Source organism: Alligator sinensis, unplaced genomic scaffold (genome assembly GCF_000455745.1).
Source record: "Alligator sinensis unplaced genomic scaffold, ASM45574v1 scaffold599_1, whole genome shotgun sequence".
Lineage (NCBI taxonomy): Eukaryota > Metazoa > Chordata > Crocodylia > Alligatoridae > Alligator > Alligator sinensis.
In genome coordinates, this window is record NW_005841968.1 from 2,376,056 (window position 1) to 2,389,014 (window position 12,959).

Here is a 12,959-nt window from a genome sequence, read left to right on the forward strand (position 1 = left end):
TCTAGCATCCTGGTTGAGAGTCATTGGCATAGATGGTTTAGACTAGGGGTAAGCAACGTTTTTTGGCCGGAGTGCTGAAAAAAATCACAATGTCTACCTTGTAAGGTGCCGGTGTGCCGGCACACCACAAAAACAAAACTGGGGCGGAGGGGGTACATAGCAGGATGCACTGCATATTTAATACTATTAATAATCATTAATGTTGCTTTTTTTTTAATTTTTATTTTTTTTACACTAAATAGAGAGCTGGTGTCAGGTGGGGAGCAGGGGCTGCCCCAGGGCTCTGCTACTCAGGCCACAGCGGGGGGCCCACCAGCACCGGAGGTGGGGCCCAGCCAGTCTGCGCAGCTCCATGGGATGGGGCGCAGCCACCATGCCCACAAAGGGATGCTGCCTGGCAGGGGCTTCTGTTTGGTCTCTGTGCGTGCCAGGTACAGTGTGAGTGGGAGCTGCAGCCGCAGGCTGTTCCCCGGGCTCTGGGAACAGCTGCCGCAGCTTGTGCTCAGGGCTGAGCCTGCAGTGCAGCGGCTCCGTGCAGTGCCTGCCCCAGCCCTGGCCCCTTGAGGGGAGCTGTGGGTGGGCAAGACTGGGACCCGGGCAGGCTGAGGCAGCCGCGGTGGCTGTTCCCAGGCTCCAGGGGGCACCTGTGGCCAGGCCCTTGCACCGGGGACGGCTGTGCTCTGCCTGCAGTGTGCCCAGTGTGCAGGGAGGCCAATTCGGGAGAGAGAAGCCCCCTGAGCCCAGCGTCCTGCCCCAGCCGGGCAGCATCCCCATGTGCGCAGGGTGGCTGTGGCCCATCCCTGAGGAGCCCTGTGGGCCAGGCCAGGCTCCACCATGGGTGCCGCTGGGCACCCCCGCCTGCCTGCCCACTGCATTTCGAGCCCGCAGAGCCCCAGGGCCACCCCCACCCCCACTTCCCGCCCAGCCCCACCCTCCCTTCCTAAGGACCTGACTGGGCTGGCTTGTCTGCGGCGCCTCCCCCCACGCCGCCCAGACCCTGTCCCAACCGTGCGGCTCCAGCACTTCGAACCTCGGTGCTGCCCCGGGTGGGACAGGGTGTCTGTCTGCCTGGACAGCTCCCTCCAGGAGCCAGCCAGGCTGGAGAGTGCAGCCTGGGGGCATGGGGCGGGGGCAGTAGAGCACAGACAGCCTCCCTGCCTGCGTTCTTCTGGCTCCACCCCGGTACTTGCCGCGGCACTGGGACTTGCGGCTGCTCAGAAGAGCCCGGAGCAGCAACTTAAAAAAACCAAACAATTTCTTTGCATGCCTCCTGGCGTGCCAGGAAAAATGTCTGCACGTGCCACTAATGGCATGGGTGCCAGGGGTTGCCGACCCCTGGTTTAGACAAAGAGGTTGGGAATAGGATGGAATAGGTGACCTCTTCAGGCACCTTTCAGCCTTGTCTTTCAATGATTCTGACATAAACTTCCTTATTGGTCTGTGAAGTATGTGCCTACAACAGAACTAAATCTGCTTTTGACTGCTGAAGTTAATGGTAATGGAGACCTTTTCCAGGCCAAATGTATATAAAGTCTCCTTGGGCACATCTACATTTGCTATTAGCATGCAGCATTAAACTTTGGCACATATTGCACCAGAGTTTATTGCTCCTGGGTGCTATGTTTACATGTGCACCCAGGACCAAAGCATGTTGAGCCAGGTTGGAGCAGCCCTGGCTGGCAGGGGGTCGGGAGTTCAGCCTGCCAGCCTGGGGCTGCTCCAACTTGGCTCAGCATGCTGCAGAGGGGCTGGCTGGGGCACAAGGGTGCTTCATTGCGGGGCTAGGCAGCAAGCAACTCCTGCACTGAAGCACCCTCGTGCCCCCAGTCAACTGCATCAGTATCTACACGTGCGGTGTAGCAGAGTAAAAAAACTCCACAACAGGGTAGTACTTGTGAATACAATACAATCCTTAGTTTCCTGTGGTCTAATAGGGTTGCACGTGTAGACACGAGATGTTTTTCTGAGGAGCTAATTGGTCTACTCCTCACTGTCTTACATAGATACGCCCTGTCTTGACTTCCGTATGCTTTCTTGGATTTTTGAGTGTGGCTGGTTATGCCAGATTCTTTGTCAGGCAAAGGGGTGATAGGATTAAGCAATACCCATTTTAGTTCGTGATCCAGCTAGCATTTGACCACAGCTTTTATTTTTAGGAAAAAAATAATAAATCATCTTACTACATTGTTTACACCCTTTCTATTAAAAATGTGTGAATGAATTGTATTGGGAGGCTATACCCCAAAACTCACGGATGTTAACTGGTATGGGATGTAATGTAAAATTCAGGCAGTTCAATAGTGTGAACAATGTAACGTATCAGTTAGACCTGAGCTAAATTGATATTGTATCATCTCAGAAGTTGCTGACACCTTAAATTGACTTTTTTGATAATATCTTGAATGATCCTACCTGTTGATTAGAGTCTTTAATCAAACTTTACTGTTAGTGATGATCAGGGGTCCTGGTTTTCTCTGTTTAAAAATTGCAAATTTTCTGATAAAAATTGCAGTTTCTGTTATTTAAGACCCTCAAAATCTGTGTTTTTCTGCAGTTAAAATGAAATGCCTCTCTCTCTCTCGATACATAGATATATCTATAAAATCAGCTGAACGCAATGTTTTATTGATGTATTTACAATTTTAAAACAGTTTGGAAGCCTACCAGTGCCTCAATCACTCTAAGTTTGAAATACCTATAAATGTTGGAATTTGATTTTGGATTTTTATCATGGAAAATCGGAGCTTCCCGTACCCCTTTCACTCACCCCACTTCTTTGTGGTGCCGAGCAGCCCTGATATGCTGTTACCCTGCTCCTGTCCATGCAGTTGCCCCTCACTCCTGACCCATAGCTTCCTGGCTCTGCCGGTGCTCTTCACTCTGGACCCACAGCCCCCCAGCCCTGCTGGTGCCCTTCACTCCTGACCCACAGTCCTTCCAGCTGTTCTGGTGCCCCTCACTCCCGACCTGCTGTCCCCTGCCCCCAGCCCCTCTGTGTATGAGGAAGGGAGTGGGTGTGTAGGGGAGGCAGTGGGAAGGCAGTGGGGACAGGCGATGCGGTGGTGGGGGAACATGCCCTCCGAGACTTCTGCACCCGCAGTGAGGTGTAGGGTCACATTCAGACTGGATCAGCTTCAGGCAAGGGCTGCCTCCACAGCCCAGAGGGTAGGACTCAGTGCTGGAGGTGAGGTACATAAGTGGCAGTGATGGTTGTGCGAAATTGCCCCTCACTGCTGCCAAGCAGGCAAGCAGAACCTTTCTTTGGCAGCTGTGGTCATGGAGGCAGCTCCTGTCTGGAGCTGGTCCAGCCTGGCTGCAGCCCTACACCCCACTGTGGGTGCAGAAAGCTTGTGGGGCGGGGGTGCCAGTGCCCATGTCCTTTCCTCTCCTCGTGTGGCCTGTGCCCCTTGCCCCCTCCCCACCCTTCCCTAGACAGCTCTCCACTGCTGCCTGGCTGCCATGTGCATTGCGCGCATGCATGTGCACAGGTGCCCCCCTGCCTCTGATTGCCCTCCTCACACTCCTTGCAGGCTAGAACTTGGCCAGCCTGCAAAGGGAAACCTGTGCTTTCCTGTGTTTTTCTCCTTTAAGGGAGGAATCCACAATTTTCTCCTTTAAAAGAGAAAATTCATATTTTTTTCTGTTGAAGGAGAAAATTCGTGTTTTTCCATAGTGAACTAAAAATCCGGATCCCAGCTGGTGACATGCTGTGGTTACATGCTGTGATGTATTGTGTCTCTCTTTATTATTATGAAGAGCAGGTGAGATGGCGCTTGGGTTTTGTCTATTTTATTGCTGGTGTGGTGAATGTTGAAACTAGTTTTAAATGAACTGGCTTAATTACTGGTAGCAGGCTAACTGTGGCAGCACAAAGCTCAGTATGGGCTGCAAAAGATGTTTTAAGAGCCTGGTAAATACTTGATCCATTAGCTTTCTCTGAACTCTGTGCTGCTACTGGTAGACTGCTACCGGTACCTGAGCTAGCAAGCTGAAATTACCTTGGGGATGTATACATTACAGAAGGCATAACCTGTAGAAAAGTCTGGAGTCATAAAAAATCATAGAGAAGTCTACTTTGCCCTGCCTTAAGTATTAATTGTGCAGTGGTTCAAGGACACAAAGTTAAGTCCATCTGGTAAAATGTTCCAAACACTTGTTTCTGTTTGAATTTTTTTGTTTTGTTTTTATTTTTTCTAAACAGCTGACATTCTTTGCTTTTTGGATGAAAATGAATTTAGGGGCATGGGGTTTTTTTTCTTTTTACATGGTGCATTAAGAATGCTTTTGATTGTTGGCTTCTTTGAAGAAACTCATATCTACTGAGTTTGCACAATCAGTTCCAAACAAGATATGAACATACATAGGTGTCTTTGGACAAGGACTGTTTCAAGTTTGGCTCAGCCCTGATAATAGCCTGCGAGATTTACTGATTATATACAAGCAGGTGTGAACTAATGAGGACTGCAATATATAGTGTAGAGCAAATTTAAACATACCTTGGGTACTGCAGGAAATCTTGATTTGGCTCCAGATACACTTTGGCATGATCTTTTCTCCCCAGCAGCATATCAGTAGTTAGTCAACGAGAAGTATTTCTGCGATTTGTTAAACTATATCCAAGCTGGATGTATTTAAATTTAATGGTAACAGTAGGAAGATATTTAACTTTACATTTGCACACTTTCACTTTCATTCTAGGAAAAGTCTACACGAGACTTTTACATTTTTTAAGTGGTAGCAATATAACTTTAAATTGAATCCCATATACCTAAAGTTTAAGTTCGTGAAGACCGGAATAGAATTAATGCTGTCCCTCTCTGTGCTATGTTCATTATCTCCAGACAGTACATTTTGATGACATATTCTTAATTGCTTTTTCATATGGCTCATGTGGATTTTTTTTAATACACCTAACAATTTTTATTTACATATTGAACATGCAGCATGTTCAATCCATCTGAGGCACTGATGGACGAGTCTGGAAAGAGAGTACTTACTTTATTTATCCACATCTCAGCTTGGTGCCTCTAGATGTTTTTGTTTTAATTGCAGATCAAGTTCTTTTCCCACCTATTTGGGAATTGCTTTATTTATGCATTTTTGTTGTTTTCGCAACTACCTTTTTGCTGTCTTAGCATATTCTTGGCTACTTTATTTAAGATGAATATGAATGAACTCCAAGACATTCCTCTTTCTGGCATTACAGGGTTTTGTGAGAAATACACAGATGAACATAAATGGAGAAGCAAACTATTCTTGTTTCATTTAACAAGTCAAATCACAATTTTTCTTGCTACTGATTATTCAGCAGTCAAGCAGTTCAACACTTTGCAAGTGTGAATACTTGTTACAGATGTCATGGAGTTCATTGCTTTATAAAAAATTGTCTATGTGATGAGTAGATTACTCAAAGATTGGTATAGACCCAAGAGACATGCCACTTCTAGCTTACTACTTCAGTTCCAGTCTAGGTCTCTGATGTCAGACAGCTGTTACTATCTGATGGTACTTTGATCACTGTGACCAGTGAGCTGCTGATCTTCGTTAAAGTTCATGTGGGCATGCATCCACAGCACAAAAACTTTTGCAATTAGCACTAATTGGCAACTTGGTTTGCAATTGAAGCAGTCTGGACATGGAGACTGACTTTGTTTCTGTTCTTTTTCAGCTTAGTGGTTACATAGATTGTTAGGTACTTGCTCTGCCACTCTCCATGCTGCATTAGATTTGAAATGTTTTACATTTTCAGCATTTTGGGCATCTATACACGTGCTCTGGGGTTGAGAGGGGGCATTTTAATTAGAGTGCCTCTCGGAGTGGCTCTAATTAAAGTGCCCACAGTGTCATGTGTATTCAGCCTCCTGCGCTTCAAAATGGCCACAGGGATGCTTTTAACTAAAGTTCATTCTATGAGCTTTAGTTAAAGCGCCCCTGCCATCATTCTGAAATGCAGGGACATTGAATACATGTGACACGAAGGCTGCCAGAGGGGCTAATTAGCACGCTGCAGCAGACTCGATCAATTGAGTCTCCTCTGATGCATGCTAATTAAAACATGTCAGAGCAGAGTTCTGTCATGTGTATAGGTGCCCTTTATTTGGCACCTATACACCTAGATTCTCAAGTACTGAAACCATGTAGTTAGTTTTGATGGTGCAGGATGGTAGGTGAAAATGCATGCAAAATTTAGAATTGTTTAGAATTTTCTCAGTTGAGTTAAACCAGTGGGATTTTAGTAGGGTCCTGAACAGCCAGAACAGTATAATACAACCAGGTAGTGGTTAGGCATCCTTCAAATTTGAAAACTTTTAAGAAAACAAGAGCTTGGTATGTTGTACCATTCCCTCTCTCTTATCTTGTATATTGTCTGTCCTCTCTTTGGCCTGAGTGTCTTGAGACGCAAAATTAACCAGTATCTGTATTTGGAGGTTTAGGTCTAAAATGTTGGTTGGTTAGTTAACTATGTAACTTGTTATCCTGACTCCTCAAAGCAGTCTTAATTGATGCCAAGAATAACATTTCTTACGCTGTACCTCTCTACTAATTTTTGATGTAGAATTTCCTCTCCTTTGAGCGTGTCTACACATCACCATGTTTTAGTACTTCCTTTTGGAAGTACTAAAATATGGTGCAGTATGGACGATTACTGTGTCAAGCGGGCAGCACACACTTAGATTTCCCCACTACATCGCTGTAGCCAGCGATCACGTGTAGATGCGTGTGATCGCTACATTGCCATAGCACACCATACAGTGACATAGCACATTGCTTGGGAAGAAAAACCAGCAGCATCCCTATCGGCTTGGCAGTGCTATGCTGGCTAGCACTACAGATGAAAGGGACTTGGGGGTCATGATTGACCACAAGATGAACATGAGCCTTCAATGTGATGCTGCGACTAGTAAAGTGAGCAAAACGCTGGCTTGCATCCATAGATGCTTCTCAAGCAAATCCCGGGACGTCGTTCTCCCATTGTACTTGGCCTTCGTAAGGCCGCAGCTGGAGTACTGCGTTCAGTTTTGGGCCCCACAATTCAAAAAGGATGTGGAGAAGCTTGAGAGAGTCCAGAGAAGAGCTGCGCATGATCAAAGGTCAGGAAAACAGACCTTACGATGACAGGCTGAGAGCTATGGGACTCTTCAGCCTGGAAAGTGCAGCCTTAGGGGCAATCTGATGGCCACGTATAAGTTTTGTATAAGGGGTGTCCACCAAGATCTGGGGGAACTTTTGTTCACCAGAGTGCCCCAAGGGATGACGAGGTCGAATGGTTATAAACTCCTGCAGGAATGTTTCAGGCTGGACATGAGGAAGAATTTCTTTACTATCTGAGTCCCCAAGGTCTGGAACAGCCTGCCATCGGAGGTGGTTCAAGCACCTACTTTGAATGCCTTCAAGAGAAATTTAGATGTTTATCTTGCTGGGATCCTATGACCCCAGCTGATTTCCTGCCCCTGGGGCAGGGGGCTGGACTCGATGATCCTTCAGCGTCCCTTCCCGCCCAAATGTCTATGAAATCTATGCTACATCGCTGCAGGGCAATGTGTAGACGTGCCCTTTGCATAGCTATTTTCTTTTGCATTGTGTTAATAACCCTTTTAAAATATGTTAAGTAGAAACAGCTTTGCATGTAGGTAGAGTACCAACCTGCCATTTAATGGCTATTTTTCTCTTTGAATGCATATTCTACATAAACCCCTGAAAATGTAGATGAAAGTCGGCACTTTTAACATGTTTGACAATCAGAAATCAGTTCAATAAAGTAACTTTCCTACAAGAAAGCTCTAGTTGATGCTCTGTTATGTAAATGAAGTAATACTTAAGGGGTTTGGTATATTTTGAGAGCTTCAGAACAATTTTTGCTTCTTGGCAATTGACTTAAACTCTTCTTTTAGATTCATGTTTCTTTTGTCTTTTTGTAGAATGTGGTTCTTTCAGGAGGATCCACAATGTTCAGGGACTTTGGACGTCGACTACAGAGGGACTTGAAAAGAGTAGTGGATGCGAGATTGAGACTTAGTGAAGAACTCAGTGGTGGTCGGATAAAGGTAGGCAAAAATCTGAAATTTTATCAGTTATGTGAACATGTGAAGTGAGTGCGAATACTCTAAAGCAACTACCAGACAAATTGGTGGGAGACTTCATTTCTGCATAAGAACACTGGACAAGTAAGAGTAAGGAGTAGAGTTTAACATCTGAAGTAATGAAGGATGAGAGAAAGGTAGGTAGCCTTGATAGTCTGAGGTCAGGCAGAAGACAGTGTAGAGATGCACCTTACGTAGTTAAAGAATTAGTGAATGATGTTTCTGTTTATACCAGTGGTACCAAACTTTGGATCCTGTGGGCCAGGTGAGTGGGTCTGTGTGTCTGATCTGGCATGTGCAGGGCTGGGGCCTGACCTGGTGTGTGCTGGATTGGTTCCTGACCCTGCATATGCTGGATTGGGTCTGCTGCCCCAGTCCTGCACACCTCAGTCAGATCCCTGCATGGGACTATTTCATTTGGCTTGTGGGGCTTGGAAATTTGGGGAGCAGAGGCAGTGTTAAGTACCACCACTTCTCTGCTGCCAAATTTTCAGACTCGGGGAGCCCCTGTGGGCTGCGTCACTTGGCTCCACAGGCCAGATATGGCCCGTGGACTGGGGTTTGAGTGCTCAGTATGTGGGTAGCCTTATACTTCATTGTACAGCCCCAAAAGACCATATTGCATTATATGAGACCTGTGTTTGAAAATGGAATCAAGGGCACTTTTCTCTTTGAAATTGAAATTCGATACAGAGTAATGGTAAAGCTGCATTTACCGGTGGAAAGAGATGCATCATCAGCTTTCCTGCAGCTTCCTTTATATATGGCATAAGTGGGCATACATTCCCCTCCTGTTGCCACATGTCAGGGTTTTTTTTCCCATGTCCTGCAGAACCATTGGGTTTTGGCTGGGATGTGCCAGTGCTCCACTTGGGACTAAAACCCAGAGGTTCCTGGCTAGAGGGTCTTGGCCTTCTGCACAGGTTAAGATCAATTTCTATATTTGGAGTCGGGAAGGTTATTTTATCTCATGGTCAGCTTGGTATGGACTGTTGAGGGTTTTGCCTCCTGTAGAGGGAGAGCATGGCCCTCTTTCTTGGATCTTGAGCATATTTTAATGACCCTCGCAGCAGCAGGATGCTGGTTGCTATTGTCCCCATGCTTTACCCATGGCATGCGTAGGGTGTTATACCTTGTGGTCGTGTGTCAAGGTTGGCTGTAATTTTACCAAAAGCCTATACACTAGATTTGTTTATGATAGTTTGAATGGAGATGATCCTGCCTCAGGCAAGGGTTTAGACTAGCTGACCTCCATAACTATACTAGCAGAAGCTCTGTTGGATTGACAAGCCCTTAGTGTAGGCAGAGGAATGCACAGGAGCATCTAGTCCTGGCTAAACATGTGTGCACTGCTGATCCTGGGTAGCTAAGTAATAAAATCATATGATTGACTAAACTTGTTCTGTCTTTACTTTCTAGCCCAAACCAGTTGAAGTTCAAGTGATAACACACCATATGCAGCGTTACGCAGTTTGGTTTGGAGGTTCCATGCTTGCTTCAACAGTATGTCTTTTATCAGCTTCTTTCCGAATTTCCTTCCCTATGTATTTTCTAGTGCTGGTCATCTGTGATCAGTGTTATTAGGTTTAAAATGCTGTTCACTTTAACATCTAAAATGATGTGTGTTGTACTAGAACATTATCGATTTAGCCAAATCCTGGAAACTTTTTTCAGTTTTTATTTGGGCAAAACTTCTATTGAATTTATGGGACCTCTGCTTGAGTAAGGACTATGAGGCTTGATCTATTTGCATGTGGTTGTATAGTTGACAACTTAAATATAGGATCTTCCACATTACTAAGGTCAGTGCTCTAAGAATAGTAAAGACTCTATGAATACAAAGCCTCATTTTTAGTTTCTTAATCCTAAGAGAGAAAATACAAGAAAATTGGGCATTTTTCATTGCTTTGAACTGTGGGCTTTTTTACTGCAATGCCTGCAGATCAATTATTCGCAGAACCCTTCTCCAGAGAGATTGCCATCCATTAACTCTTATTTTATGCTTTAAAAGGCATAAGGGTATATCGTAATGCTGTACTCCAGGAGAAGAGTTTCACAGATGATTTCATTGGTTTGTGTATGTGGGGTTTTTTTTGGGTACATTTTTATGCACTTGTATATTCTTGATTTATTTTTATTTGTTCTTAGCCAGAGTTTTTTCAAGTATGTCACACCAAGAAAGACTATGAAGAATATGGCCCTAGTATTTGTCGTCATAATCCTGTTTTTGGAGTCATGTCATAATGCTTGTCTACTGGAAGTAGCGGTTCATATATCTTGCTGGTGGAGAAACTCCTGAAATGGAAGAAGACAACAGTTATTGTAAATACTGAAGCAAGATGTGGATGTTCATCTCCTGGGAACATCTGGGTCACCATAGTGCACTACAACACTGCATACAGCCCAGATTCATTTCATTAAAAGCCATTTCTGTGCTGACTACTTTAAAGCCTATTCCTCTTTCTTCCTAAATGTGAGCTTCTAGGTAGTAGGCCAGTCTGTTTAGGAGACTGTGCAAACACTACTGAAGTCAAGTCTAGAAGATTATGGCATTGTTTTACTGCCTTGGGAAAAGTAAAAAGCGTTTAAGCCTTTTCCACCTGGGCTTTGCTCCTGCAATCGAATCTTTATGGCCAGATCTTTGTGCCTGTGTGGAGCCCCATTGATTTTAGTGGGACTCGGAATGGATTTAAGTGTCTGCTCACAGTTCACATTGCAGGATCAGAGCCTTACTTTATAAATGGATGGTTGTTCATATCATTTTGTATTTTATGATATTGGTAGGTTTGACTGGTTCTAAGCATGGACAGCTATCAGTATCATGGAGTGATGTGACAAGTTTCCAGGTGTGAGGCATACATTGAAGTTGTACTGGTGTGTCTTGCTGATGGGGGGGAAAAAAAATAGCCGTGTGTGCTAGAAAATGGTTTGTTTTTGTTTGAGTGACATGAACTTCAAGCAACTTACAGTGTTGTGTGAGGTTTATACAGCCTATTTTACTTTTTGTTATGTTTGAATTTTTTTGAAGTTGTTTTATAGAAGATAACATTTTTTTTTGGTGTTGATGAGTGGTGGATGAGATGCTGCCTTGCACCAGTGAAATAAACTGTTGACATCTTTACAAATGTTGTAGTCTTGGTTTATAAATTCCTTTCCCCATATTTTGTTTGCCAAGAAAATGCATGTATTTACATATATGATGAGCACAGAGTAAGCTTTAGATGCAGCGGTGTAATTTTAAATCACTTCACTTCCACTTTAAATGCATCTAGAAGGATGATGTTACCGATTTATGGTCTCAAGAATTTTGCAAAGAACCCCACTTCAGTCAATTGAGGTCACCTCCTTAAGCAAGTAAATGGATCACCTTGGGAATAATACTCAAATGTCAACAACTCTGAACTCTCAAAAAAAATTGGAAGAAATAAATGTTGGAGATAAAAACCCTATAGTAAGGCAGCCTTACTTCCTTCTACTTCCCACATGTGAGATGGAGAGCTTTTAGCAGAAGCTCTTCAACTGGACTCTTCTGTAATAGACTGTGAAGACAGAAGTGGATGCTTTGACCCAGATGCACAGGGCCACTGTGCTTAGCATTGCAATACGTATTTTTTAGAAGCTGAATCTAGAACTCTGCATTTCGGGTCTTGGTTTCCCATACAATACATGAAGAGAATTGGGTGCTTCACAATGGGATGCACAATGCCCAGCCTGCTGTGTTGAGTCATCCACACCTAGCCAATGAAGAAATGCTGAGGAGAGGGGGGTGTCTTCTCTGGGGTGACCTACTCAGCACTAGTGAGGGGATGCCACTTCCTCCTTCAGATTTACAACCTTCAATTCTCTCCTAAATACACTTAGGCCTTTTCTTTCAAAAATAGGGCAGGGGTCCTCCTTTCCTCTTAAACCAGAGGAACAGATGGTTTTGGAGCTGATCCCATACCACTGAGTTTTTGTGTATAGAGCATTCGCTTCTCATATGGGAGGTGTAGGGTCAATGCCCTCTTTAACAAGAAGGGGTTCAGGCTGTCTCCTAAGACAGTGCCTTTACCATCAGGCTATTGTTGGCTGGGCTGGGTTGTTGTGAGCACTCTCTGTCCCTTTTGAAACTGGGCTGCTATGCAGAATTAAAATCAAGGTTCATTGAGGTATAGAGAGGAAGGTGTTGCAGGAGTGAGCATGACAATAATCTATTGGTTAGTGCAGTCACCTGAGCATGGACAGTCCTGTATTTGAATCCCTCAGGCAGAGGAGGCATTTGAACACAGTTCTCCCATGTATGAGAGAGTGCTTTAACCACTGAGCAATTATATAAGGGGGAGTCTCACAGGGTGGCATTCATCACTTCATGTAAAAGGAAGTGGCAGTTGCTTTATAGAATCTGATCTGCAAGGCATAATCTGAGAGCACCTTGCTCAGGAAAGCGATATGGAAGCATGCTAGTTTCTGGCTGCTCGATAAGCCTGCATGCCAGGTAGCTCAGCCCTCTTGGGCAAGCCCAGAAATGGAAGTTTAAGTGCCTCAAGCTGAGGCACCTGTGGAGTTGAGTAGCTTCAGTGGCAGCTGAGCAGGGATGTTGTACATTACAGTTTGGGGTTAGGAGCATAAATTCCAGTTAAGGCCCTCTTTTGGATTCGGCCCTTAATCTTAGTTAAGTGCTCCAATTGGCCAGATAGGTGATCCTGAACATATGAAGCATATAGAACTTTATGGAGTAGAGTCAGTGTTGGCAATTACTTGAAGTAGCTAGACCATTTAATTAACGTTAGGCATTGGGTTTGTTATTTTACAAGTCATTTGATTCTTTTTAATTAACATGCAGCTGCATCTGCAAGAGTTCAGCCTGCGTATTTTTGCTGTTCAGCAGGATGGAAAATT

General features: G+C 44.6%; 1 protein-coding gene across 6 annotated transcripts in view; it reads left to right on the top strand.

Annotated features, from left to right (window-relative positions):
• The window catches only part of ACTR3B (ARP3 actin related protein 3 homolog B), a 41,830-nt gene extending 30,639 nt beyond the window's left edge, over window positions 1-11,191 (top strand). For 5 of the 6 annotated variants that reach the window (XM_025200470.1, XM_025200469.1, XM_025200472.1 and 2 more), the window contains 3 exons: window positions 7,920-8,045; window positions 9,501-9,584; window positions 10,234-11,191. In XM_025200470.1, the coding sequence (XP_025056255.1) occupies window positions 7,920-8,045; window positions 9,501-9,584; window positions 10,234-10,380 (357 nt within the window). In that variant the 3' untranslated portion in view covers window positions 10,381-11,191. Of the gene's footprint in view, window positions 1-7,919; window positions 8,046-9,500; window positions 9,585-10,229 lie in introns of all 6 variants that reach the window. The other variant, XM_025200474.1, reaches the window with a different exon arrangement.
• Window positions 11,192-12,959: the final 1,768 nt, after the last annotated feature.